The sequence below is a fragment of the Borostomias antarcticus genome (assembly GCF_949987555.1).
Source record: "Borostomias antarcticus genome assembly, chromosome: 37".
NCBI classification, from domain to species: Eukaryota; Metazoa; Chordata; class Actinopteri; order Stomiiformes; family Stomiidae; genus Borostomias; species Borostomias antarcticus.
The window spans coordinates 1,390,317-1,402,352 of record NC_140270.1 but is presented as its reverse complement, the minus strand read 5'-3'; the positions used below and the strand labels follow the sequence as shown (position 1 = coordinate 1,402,352).

At 46.0% G+C, this 12,036-nt stretch overlaps 2 protein-coding genes across 2 annotated transcripts in view; one reads left to right on the top strand and one right to left on the bottom strand.

The window, feature by feature from the left end:
* slc7a7 (solute carrier family 7 member 7) overlaps window positions 1-3,419 on the top strand; it is a gene marked incomplete at both ends in the record, with an annotated part of 8,922 nt that extends 5,503 nt beyond the window's left edge. The window contains 5 exons of the mRNA XM_084461214.1: window positions 181-284; window positions 506-602; window positions 1,587-1,736; window positions 2,257-2,440; window positions 3,343-3,419. Coding sequence (XP_084317340.1) covers window positions 181-284; window positions 506-602; window positions 1,587-1,736; window positions 2,257-2,440; window positions 3,343-3,419 — 612 coding nt within the window. The remainder of the gene's footprint in view (window positions 1-180; window positions 285-505; window positions 603-1,586; window positions 1,737-2,256; window positions 2,441-3,342) is intronic.
* Window positions 3,420-4,118: 699 nt separating this feature from the next.
* On the bottom strand, window positions 4,119-11,357 carry oxa1l (OXA1L mitochondrial inner membrane protein; the record flags this gene model as incomplete). Its single annotated transcript, XM_084461213.1, has 10 exons — window positions 4,119-4,422; window positions 5,619-5,699; window positions 6,206-6,368; window positions 6,824-6,928; window positions 7,270-7,434; window positions 8,198-8,283; window positions 9,097-9,240; window positions 9,593-9,875; window positions 10,097-10,231; window positions 11,247-11,357. 10 exons carry the CDS (start codon window positions 11,355-11,357, stop codon window positions 4,283-4,285), a joined length of 1,413 nt encoding a protein of 470 aa, XP_084317339.1. The 3' UTR covers window positions 4,119-4,282.
* Window positions 11,358-12,036: the final 679 nt, after the last annotated feature.

Sequence of the window (12,036 nt, the reverse complement as noted above, 5' to 3'; positions counted from 1 at the left end):
GTTGATAATATCAGCTGTATTTCTCTGTAATAACAGTGATTGTATAACCTGATGAATATTGTATCTTGATCGACTTCGGAATTGTTACTTGAATGAGTTGATCCTATATTAGTGGTTGGCTTTGCTATATGTGACACTTTTTTTTTTTTTTGTGACACGTTTTTTTTTTCCTACGTTCAGACATTTGCCGACAAGGTGTTTGGAGTGATGAACTGGACCATCCCATTGGCTGTGGCTCTCTCCTGCTTTGGAGGACTCAATGCCTCCATCCTGGCTGCCTCCAGGTGAGGAAGAGCGTGGATACTACTCTTCCTCTGTTTTGGCTTTCATCATCATCATCATATTATCATTGCTCATTATGTCATCCTCCTTTTTCCATAATCATCTGACCCTATCCCCACATGGTAGCGATATCTGTGGTTGTGGGTAGTTCCAGTGTGTGTGTGTGTGTGTGTGTGTGTGTGTTCCAGTGCCATGTGTCACACCTGTGTGTGTGTTTCTCCAGGCTGTTCTTCGTGGGCTCCAGAGAAGGCCACCTCCCAGACTACCTGTGCATGATCCACATCACCCGCTACACACCCATCCCTGCGCTGCTCTTCAACGTCAGTCACCCATCCTCTCTTTCTGCCCCTCGGTGTCCTCAGCGCTCTGTTTACCTGCCTCAGGGTTCCATTCCAACCCGTTGTTATGTCTGCTCCAGAATTCCGTCTGCCCCAGAATTCCGTCTGGCTCAGAATTCCATCTGGCTCAGAATTCCATCTGCCCCAGAATTCCGTCTGGCTCAGAATTTCGTCTGGCTCAGAATTCCATCTGCCCCAGAATTCCGTCTGGCTCAGAATTCTGTCTATCTCTGCGTTCCATTCTCCTAACCCGTTGGCTATATTAGATTCGGGAGGGCTCATCTTTACACCCTGCACGCTATGATGTCACTTCCCTTCGTAGCTCTGAAGGACCATATCCCCGTCAACGACATTTTTCAGGGATGTTGCATTTGTGTTAACAAGGCAGACTGTTGTCAGGGCAACATTGACACAGGGCGGTGAACATGGCCGGCGATCTCCAACTACATTGTAGCAGATTTAGAAACAGGTGTTTGATAAAATGACCACATATTGGGAATCTACATGGTTACTTTCTCACCTGAATAACTATTCAAAGTTAACTAAGTGACATATTAACGGTTGTGAGAGCCAAAAGCACAACAGCTTTTGGCCTGCTTCAAAATGCACTCAACTTCCTGTTGTCTGACATCGCAAAGAATTGTGGGAGCAAAGTGACCGTCGCCTGTTTACTTCAAAAAACCCTTACGAATGGCCCTTTTTAAGGGGTAACTTTTACACACTTTGGATTAGAATGCCCTCCAATATGGCAGTGGTGGGCGTGGCCCCGATTATGTTCACTTTGAAGTGAAGAGGTCATCGTTTTGGAATACAGCCATTGTGTGCCTCTGAATTCGGTCTGTCTCAGAGTTCTGTCTGTCTAGTGCTGCTTTTGCCATTACCATCCATATATATCCATTTGAGCTGTTTATATGTGGTATCCTTCACTATTTATATATTGACTGCCTATGTGTTGTGGCTCTGTAGGGCGCCATGGCTCTGGTCTACCTGTGTGTGGAGGACATCTTTAAGCTCATCAACTACTACAGCTTCAGTTACTGGTTCTTCGTCGGTCTGTCCATCCTGGGGCAACTCTACCTTCGCTGGAAACAGCCGGACAGAGCGAGACCACTCAAGGTAAAAGGAACGTCATTCTCACATTCGGTTGTTTTATAGAGAAACGGTTTCACAATTTCAGCGTACAAAGTCCAACCGACATTATCACCGCCGTTCGTAACTCCCCTCTACGAGTGCACTAAAAACGTCACATTCTATCTCCATCTTTAAGAAAAAACTGAAAATACAACTTCTATCAACTTCTATCCACTGATTATATCAAGAATTTATATCATCCTGTACTCCAATGTTATTCTTATTATTTATTTTATTCATTTATACTAATGTTGAAACCTAATGTAATACAGGGATTGTCTCTATTGTCTGTTATATGTCTGTTAAGTGTTTGTTATATATTTTGTTATACACTGCTGTTGACTATTTGCCACTGTGTTTGTGTGAGACTGGCCCCCTACTAAAAGCTTTAAATAGCTTCCTTGGTGTGACCCTTTCATACATCCATGTACATAAAGTATGCTCCATGATGACGATGTATGAATAAACCAAAACCAAAACCTTTAACCCTCTCTCTCTCCTCCAGCTCAGTCTGTTCTTCCCCATCGTCTTCTGTCTCCTCACCGTCTTCCTGGTGGTGGTTCCGCTCTACAGCGACACCGTCAACTCCCTGATTGGCATCGGCATCGCCCTATCGGGGGTACCCGTCTACTTCCTGTGCTGCTACATGCCCGCCCACCGAAGGCCCATGTGGTTGCATAGGTTCATCGGTGAGAACCAATCACATTCAGCTCAGAGGCCGATAAGAGAGCATAAACGAGCATAAACACACAGTTGAATAGGTTGTCAGGCTCCAAGTTCAGTTTCTATGCCTATATTATTATTATTATTGTGATCCTCTGACAAATTTCTACCAGAAATGGGTCTCATATCTCATGATTCTTCTTCGTCTGTTTATCGAATGCATTTCATGAATAATTGTGCTGGGAGAACCGCTGGGGAACCTAGAACCTGGACCCAGACCCATCCATGCCACCTAGACACACGGGACCATATTCTGTACCCACACTGAATGAATCCATATTATACCCACCCATAGGGGCGGCTGTAGCTCAGTTGGTAGAGCGGGTCGTTCAATGATCGAAGGGTCAGCGGTTCGAATCCCAGCTCCGACTGTCCACATGTCGAAGTGTCGTTGAGCAAGACACCTAACCCCAAATTGCTCCCGATGAGCAGGTTAGCACCTTGCATGGCAGCTACCGCCATTGGTGTGTGAATGTGTGTGTGAATGGGTGAATGAGAGGCCATTGTAAAGCGCTTTGAGTGCCGCTAAGGTGGAAAAGCGCTATATAAGCGCAGTTTATTTACCATTAATGCACATTTACTGTGGATGGCATAAACAAACACATAGGGCCTCACACTCAAATGGTTAACCCTTTTAACCCTGAAAGTACAGTGACAACATTTTGAATATTAATTGGATTTTCCCTATAATACTAGAAAGTGCAGTTTCTCAGCTTTCAGCAAGTGTTGGAGTGAGGAATTTTTTAGATTTGTTAGATATTTTTTTAATATTATAAAATATTTGTTAGATATTTTTTAAAATGTTGCCGGTGATGTGGTCGTATCGAAAGGGTTAATAGCTTCCCCTCTCTTTCTCTCCATCTCTTAGCCTCCTCCGGCTTGCTGATTCAGAAGGTGTGTTACTCTGTTCTGACCGAGATGGACACAGACGACAAGGCAGAGTAAAGAGAGCCTGGAGCTAACACCCTGCCGACTGACCACACACAGAAACCAGAGGCTCAACCACACCCCCGCCCGGCCAGGCCAGCGCGTCCTGCTGGAAGGCCAAACACGGAGGGCGCTCGCGCCAGCTAGGACCTCCGTTCACTGGAGCAAAGCCCTCACCAACCAATCATGGACATGATGATGATGATGATGTGTTGAATGGACAGTGGTGGTCCTTCCATGGCGGAGATGACATTCCTGCTGATTGTGACATCAGAGGATGTTCCACCAGCAATCAATAAAACATTCCTATCTTTATATTTTTACTTTATGTATGTGAGTAAAATAGTGATTTTTCAATGTGTGTGTGGGGGGGAGTGAAGTTAGGAAAGACAAGAAATTATTTTGGATTATTAATTTGTTTGAAGTGGATAGGAAAACGTCTTTGGTATTACCCGTAGGGAAAGACTACCAGAATAGAGAAACTCCACACATTTCTTGGAAAGTTAATTAATATCCTATATCATTTATATTTATGGCGTCTTAGTGATGTAAAGGGCTATTGTCACAAATCACTTTCTGCACCCTCTGAGAGGTCTTGGTTGAGCTCATAAGTGGTAAATAGTTTCATAAATGGTAAATAGTTTTATAACTATCTGAATTTCTATTTAAAATAAATCACTCATGGAAACTAGAGAATTACTTTTTTCAAAGCGCACATGACTGTTAAAGAGACAAGAGAAGTCTGCTCTTTATTTAGAATAATAGATACAATGAGAACCCGCCCCCCCGGCCGTCTCCACCAATCCCTTTGCACGCTTCTCCCTCAATAAATATGTACACTTAGATTCATTGGGTCTCCCAGACTGTTAGTCATTCTCCTCTTATCCAATGGTCTCCTCCCATGGCCTCTTCTTGGCACCGGTTGGCTGGACCCCTGATTTGGCCGATTTAGCGGATGCTGCAGAGACGGGTGGCGCCACCTGCTGGAGGGGGTTGTGTGTGAACGTCTGCCTCAATGGACCTGGTGGAAGAGACAAGGGAAAAAAGGTCTGTATCCCAAACGGTCTAGCGAGGCGGTTTTTGTCTGGAGTTTCCTGGAAAGGAGTCTGGATTGAGACAGACTTCCAAGGAAGCAACGCGTGACGACGTCATGATGTCATGTCGCTAAATACCTGTCGGTCAGTCATCGCTAAAATATAATTCTGGAAAAAATGTCTCCTGTGTAACAGAACTTATCAGTTGTTAAAACGACAACAAACTGGTTGTTATGCTGGCCAGCTCACGTGTTCCCAAATAAATGCGTGTCTAATACGTTAGCCTAGTATTTAACTACCTGTAGCCATCCAGTCACTAATGGTCTTAGCTTCAGATGAAGGAACAAGTTTGTTTTTTGTATCCTGTTCTTTTGCTAAGACAACGAGTAAGCTAGTTAGTTTAGCTACATAGCTAGCTAAAGACATTGGTCCCCAAATCATTTTACAACTTGATTAGCCATTTGTTCTGACATTTCTGTCAAACCCCGTAGGTATCTATGTAACTAACGTAGCCTAGCTAACTAACGTAGAAGGAAACATCTATGCTGCCTTCAAAATCCACCCAGTCGGAGGCACCTCAGCAGGCAGCATATTAGTAAGTACTTGATTGGGACATGACTCGATGACTCCCTGCCTCCCAATGCTGCCTAAATAGGCCGAATTTTAGCTGTTGTGAATGAAATTCAAGTCTCACCAAAGTGTTTTGTTTTCCTACTTGACTGTTGTTCTAACTTTGTAGTTCGTTCCTCTAGAATCAGTCTGTTAAAACTACAAATTCTTCCTGTGTGACATCACTTCCCTGTCCTCTTCATCCTGAAACTATATCACTTCCTTTTTCACGTTATAAACTATCGCTTTCGTTCCCCAGTGACTCACTCAGCCCGGATTCACTTCCTGTGCTCGAGTCCGAATTGCAAATCGTAACATAGAATAAGCTTATTGTCTTTGTTTGAAACCAGCTTGAATCGACCACTCAGCGTGCTCTTATTTTTAAACCAAGTATAAAAATACTTTCATACTGTCCGAGACACAGCCAAGGACATGCATTAGGAACAAAGTACAACAGTGTACCAACGGGGAGGTGGGCATTGTAAGGCACTATTGATTAATATGAATATAAATCTATAATCCCAGAAAGTGTGATGTACAGAGGAACCTGAGAAGGACCAGGATGTTGACAGACCTCTGGAGGCGATGTCCAGGTGATTCTTGATCCTCCTCTCTCTCTCCTCCAGCTGCTGGGCCACCTGGGCGTTCTTCCAGCCTGGGAGCCATGGAGCACATCCATGTTAGAAGGGGGGGGGGGGGGGGAAAGGTCATTAAAGTCGCACTGAAATGAAAAAAGCATTCTGTCCCATTTTGGTTCACATAATTGGTCACAGTGTTCACCTATTCAACGATGTATGCCAAAAAAATTACAAAATTCTCCTTTTGTTGTAATCTTATATCAAAGTATATAATTTCTTACTTCCTGGAAAACGGTAGGTCACGTGCGATGACGACAACAGGTACCTTCGATTTTAGGCCAATAATCTCATGACATCCACCCGTCAATCAACGCTATCCTTCTATCGAATCTGTCTAAAGTTCTTAAAACCCGTCCACTTGTCAATGTTCCAATCAAATTCCTCTAAACATATGTCCCACCCTCATAGCTTGTTTGCGTCGGAAATACGTCAAACTACGGAAGTTAGATGATCTCAAACGTCCGTTTCAGTGCGACTTTAAAACCGAGAGAGAGAGAGAGAGAGAGACCACACCACCACCCACCCTTCTTGATGGTCTCGATGACGCCCTCTTGGGGTGGCATGGCGGAGGCGGGGTGGGCGATCTTCTCCGGGATGCGCAGCTTCCGCCTGACCAGCGGGTGTCTGAGCAGGGCCACCTGGCCCAGGGAGAAGCAGTTGGAGGTCAGCCAGTAGGTGAACACCGCCTGGGGGGAGGAGAGGGGGGGGGAGGAGGAGAGGGGGGAGGGGGGGGGGTGAGGAGAGGGGGGGAGGAGATGGGGGAGGGGGGGGGGGTGAGGAGAGGGGGGGAGGAGATGGGGGAGGGGGAGGAGATGGGGGAGGAGAGGGGGGGAGGAGATGGGGGAGGGGGGGGGGGGATGGGGGAGGGGGGGGGGGGAGATGGGGGGAGGGGGAGGGGGGGGGGAGATGGGGGGAGGGGGAGGGGGGGAGGAGATGGGGGGGAGGAGAGGGGGGAGGGGGGAGGGACAGGTAGGGAGTTTTTTGGATCAGTCGCCATTGTCTTCCAGCAGATGGCGCAAATATTCGTCGACACCGATTCACCGAGAGAAGGAGGGAGAGAGAGAGACGTAGACAGAGAAAGGGAGAGAGAACTAGAGAGAGAGAGAAATGGAGAGAGAGGACTGGAGGGAGAGAGACTGACTGTGGGGAAGTTGATGGTGAGGGGGAGGATGACGAACGGCATGATCCGGAATATCGTCTTCATCGCTCGCAGGTGGGGGTTGTCCACACCAGACTCCGCCCCCAACTGAGGGAGAGAGAGAGAGAGAGAGAGAGAGAGAGAGAGAGAGAGAGAGAGAGAGAGAGAGAGAGAGAGGTTGTGTGTGTTAATCGCACTTAATATAGTTCATCCTTGAAGGCTTTGTACTTTGATAACAACATCATCACCCATTTGATTAACTGGAATTAATACTAATAAGCAACTTGAGCCTTTTGTGGCCTCAACACACCACAGTTCTTCCGTCATCGTAACCACTCAAAATCTCTGCCTCTTTCCAACATACAGCCATAACACATAATACATTCATAACACCCTCATGCAGATTTCTAGTGCTCTAATGAGTGCCCCGGTATGAGGCTTCCCCTCACCTCCACGATGAGGAACATGGTTCCCGTGACAGCGAGAGGGAGGATGTAGAAGGGGTCTGCTGCCGTCAGGTCTGTGAACCAGAGCAGCCCCCCTGTCTGCATGCTGGGCACCGGCAGGTAGGACATCTTACGCAGGGCGATGAAGAAGGAGATGAAGACTGGCGTCTGGGAACAGGGAGAGGGGGAGGGGGAGAGAGAGAGAGAGGGAGGTGAGAGGTCATAGTATGCATTCTGTATTTACTATCATGTTTCTTTCTTTTCTTATTTTTTCTTGAATTCTATTTATGAATTGTAGTATCTTCTGCATTATTGTATTGCACTGTATGTTTTAGTTGAGGACTCTTGGAAGACTAGCCGATGGCTAAAAGAGATCCTAATAAACAAACAAACAAGAGGAGCAGTGGCGATCGTGTCTGCGTCCAACTGGTATTCGTAATGGCTTTTCGTGAATGGGATTGTAATGAATAAGTGTGTATTGTATGAGAGTTAGCAGGAGATGACGGTGTAGGAGAGGAAACTATTTTCCCCAGTCGTGGACGGTGTCATCAATAGGGTCTGTAAAACAGGGGGCGGCTGTAGCTCAGTCGGTAGAGCGGGTCGTTCAGTGATCGAAGGGTCAGCGGTTCGAATCCCAGCTCCGACTGTCCACATGTAGAAGTGTCCTTGAGCAAGACGCCTAACCCCAAATTGCTCCCAATGAGCAGGTTAGCACCTTGCATGGCAGCTACCGCCATTGGTGTGTGAATGTGTGTGAATGGGTGAATGAGAGGCCATTGTAAAGCGCTTTGAGTGCCGCTAAGGTGGAAAAGCGCTATATAAGTGCAGTCCATTTACCATTTAAAACACACGAGGTAGACCAAACAAAACAGACGAGTTAGACAGAAGGAACCAAACAGGGATGGAGGTGAGAGAGGAGGAGCTTACTGACCTGCACCAGAGGGACCAGGAAGCCACGGAGAGGATTCACATCATGCTTCTTCTGGAACAGAGACAGGTCAGAGTAGGCCTTGGCAACTACAGAGAGAGAGAGAGAGAGAGAGAGAGAGGGAGAGACAGAGACAGAGACAGAGAGAGAGACAGACAGAGACAGAGACAGACAGACAGACAGACAGAGAGAGAGAGAGAGACAGAGAGACAGAGACAGAGAGGGAGACAGAGACAGAGAGAGACAGAGAGAGAGAGACAGAGAGAGAGAGAGACAGAGATTATCTCACATAAAACACTGAGGAAAAGAAGATCAGGTTGGCCATGACGAGATGAGATTAGGCCTAGGCTAAGAACAGGACCTTAAAGCTACATGAGATAACTCGGCACTTTGGAAGCCCCTCTGGTCGTGATAAGATCGGCGCTGCGTTTTAAGAACCACACTTCCCACAATGCCCCACCCACTCGCTGTAACGATGGGACAAAAATGATAACAAATGGATTGGATTGAAGATTGTAGCTACTTTCTGGAAGGATGGCTTCAATGCAGGTAAATAACGGTCTTCTTTCTTTTATATGCATGTAGATTTTCGTTTCGCGGGGCGACGAGTTTGTTGTCTTCCTGATATTGTGACACGCAAAACGTGTCACTTCCGTTTCCACCACAAGATTTCGCGCCTACTAGCCAGTACACCGAAATACTAAAATAATAAATACACATGGTCTCATGTCACGAAAATGATTTTTGGGGTCTTGCTAAGGCCAATTCATAAACTAATAGCAAGTAAAGGTGAATATTGAACCATAAAAAAGTGATCTCATTGAGCTTTAAGCATAGATATAGAATTTGAAGATAGATAGTTTGCTGATAAGAGGGAGAGAAAAGAGAGAGAGAGCACTTACAGTCAAACTTGTTCCCGCTCTGTTTGGCCTCGTTCATCTTGTTGGTGAGTTTGGTCATCTCCGGCAGCACGTTGTTGAGCTTGGCTGCCTCCCTCTGGCCCTTGACGATCACGGGGAACACAGCCAGGCGCGCCAGCACTGTGCCTGCGGTACGTGTGCCAGAGTGGAGACAGAGGAGCTGAGAAGGACAAGCGGTCGATGCATCCCTTTGCCTCTGAGATTGATCATCTCACTTCATTCCCTCTGGAATATGTAGAGAGTGGGTCGTATGCCCACCTCCCTTGTTCTCTGTAAAGCGCATTGTGTTGCCTCTGGGTATGAAATGCGCTATACAAATAAAGCTTTGATTGATTGATTGATTCATTACCCTTCCAGGATGATAATTAAGCTGATTACACTTGCAACCTACAGATGTAGTCAGTTTTATGCAGTTTTATACTCCTCATAGTAACTATTCTACCATACAGAAGTTATCTGACCCTGGAGCCGTGCTTACCAATGACGATGGCCCCCCACCAGGGCGCCCCCATGTCCATGTGCATGAACTCCAGCATGTTCTGGATCAACCCTACGGGGGTGGGGTTTCCCAGGCCCAGCTCTGCTAGGCTGAGCTCGGCGCCCGCCCCCTGCAGGACGTCCAGCGCGGTTGGCGCAGCCTCCGCCGCCTGCTCGGCGATTGGCTGCGGGATTATGGGGGCGGGGTCGGCGACCGCAGGACTGGGAACTGGAGTGGATGCTTCTGCTACTGGAGTTGCCGTGGGAACCGTTTCAATTGGGATCTAGTAAAAAACAGCAATTGTACATTTAGATGTAAAGGTACGACGCAGTCAATATTTGCTCTACGATGCGAACAAGACATGAATCATGTTCATGAAGACATTAATTAATTGTTCTCACATCAATTAATATCTTGACTTGTGGCTATCCAAACAGTACTGACATCGTATTAGGTTATCAACATGCTCTGGTTTCGAATGCTCTCCCCAGACTATCAACTCACCTGTGAGCTGTTGTGACTGGCGGACACAGCGCTGACCAATAGAAACCTTCCATTGTGGCGTCGACTGAGGATAGCTCTGGTCGCTGAACATCTGCTGTCTACAGCCATGTGAAGCTGGGACCTTTGTAGGAATCTCTGGATACAGGGGAATGCAAAGTCATGAGTTAATATCGTGTGACAAAAAAACAATAGCGTGGCAGAAGTAGTCACATCAGCCGTTATAGACTTGAATCTGAACTTGATGTGTGGAGGCATCCATGGCTGTACAGTACGGATATAAAGTTACCTTTTGGTTGGCTAACACTCGCTAGAATGGTACATAGAACATTTACCTAACTCGCTCTCTAGTCAATACCATACCATTTTATTTATAGAGCGCATTTAAAAACAACAAAGTTGACCAAAGTGCTGTACAAGTCAAACAACAATAACACACAAAGAACACATAGTAAAACATACGCAGTATGTCACATGAAAAAGGACAAGTCTCTTAGGCCATGTCAGGAAAACGCCCAAAGAATATAAGTGAGTTTTGAGGCGTGATTGAAACACCTGCAGAGTGGGGGCCTGTCTAACATGCAGGGGCAGTCTAACATGCAGGGGTAGTCTAACATGCAGGGGTAGTCTAACATGCAGGGGTAGTCTAACATGCAGGGGTAGTCTAACATGCAGGGGTAGTCTAACATGCAGGGGTAGCTCGTTCCAGAGCTTAGGGGCCACTGCGAAAGCCCGATCCCCCCTGAGCTTCAGCCTGGACTTGGGGACAACCAGGAGAAGCTGATCAGAGGACCTGAGGGACCTTGAAGGAGCATAGGGTTCCAGCAGCTCTGAGAGGTAGATGGGTGCCAAGCCATTTAGGGGCACTTAAAAGTAAACAGCAAGATTTTAAAATCAATCCTAAAACGCACATGGGTCCATGTACACAGAAGGCCTATAAAACAGACAGTAAGTTTAAGACATGTTTGTTGTTAGCTGGAACTTCCTAATTTAAGTATAAATGTCTTGCTGGAGTATGATAGAATACCTAGCTGGCTACGTTATCTTATTCAGGTTCAAAGTCACAGGCATGCATGCACCACCGGACAGTCAGGGATCCGAACCAACAAACACGTGAACTGGACAGCATTACTTTATTATGGACATCACCAACCTGATTCCATCCTTCTAAAAATGTGTGATTTCCTGGGTTTGATCCGCCCGATTGTCTTAGAAAACATCTCAAAAGGCAACCTGGAGTCACCCCAGTCCTGATGGCAGCCATGTTGAATATAAAGAGAGGACGGAAAGCGCTAAGGGACAAACTAAGAAAATCTCGACATGAAGGCGCATGAGTGGGTTTAAAGACAAACCAAATTATGATTTCTACAACGTCTTGAGTGTTATAAGCTAGAAATATTTAATACGGGTAATAACTTATCTATGAGTGATCTCAAATTAATAATTGGATTGATCTGCCAACTAATCTATCCCTATTTCATTTTCATGGGATTTAAACCAGCAACCAGCAGGGTTTACGTCGCTTTCGGGTTGGAGCGAGAATAACATTAAAAGGTTCCCACAAAAATAAAGACTGGTTAAGATTCATAGTTTGACAACTCCCCGAAAAACAGCAGCATTCGATAAATGGCAGATGTGGGCTTGGTCGCATATCACTATAGCCTGGTATTGCCGAACGTAGACTGTACTGTTATAGATAGTGTCTATTTCATTTTGTTATATTATGTTCATTATTTGATTCATTATCCATGACTTGTGTCCATTTGCGCCATCTAGTGGCAGAAGTCTAGAATGCAGTCGTTCCCATAATGCTTCATGACGGAGAAAGTAATTTCAGTCAGAGAATGCAAGATGTACGTTTCGCATGTGGTTCTGTTAGACTCTAAACTATCTCTTCACATTTTGTATCTAACGCTGCATCGTTGGTATGTATCTATGTATTT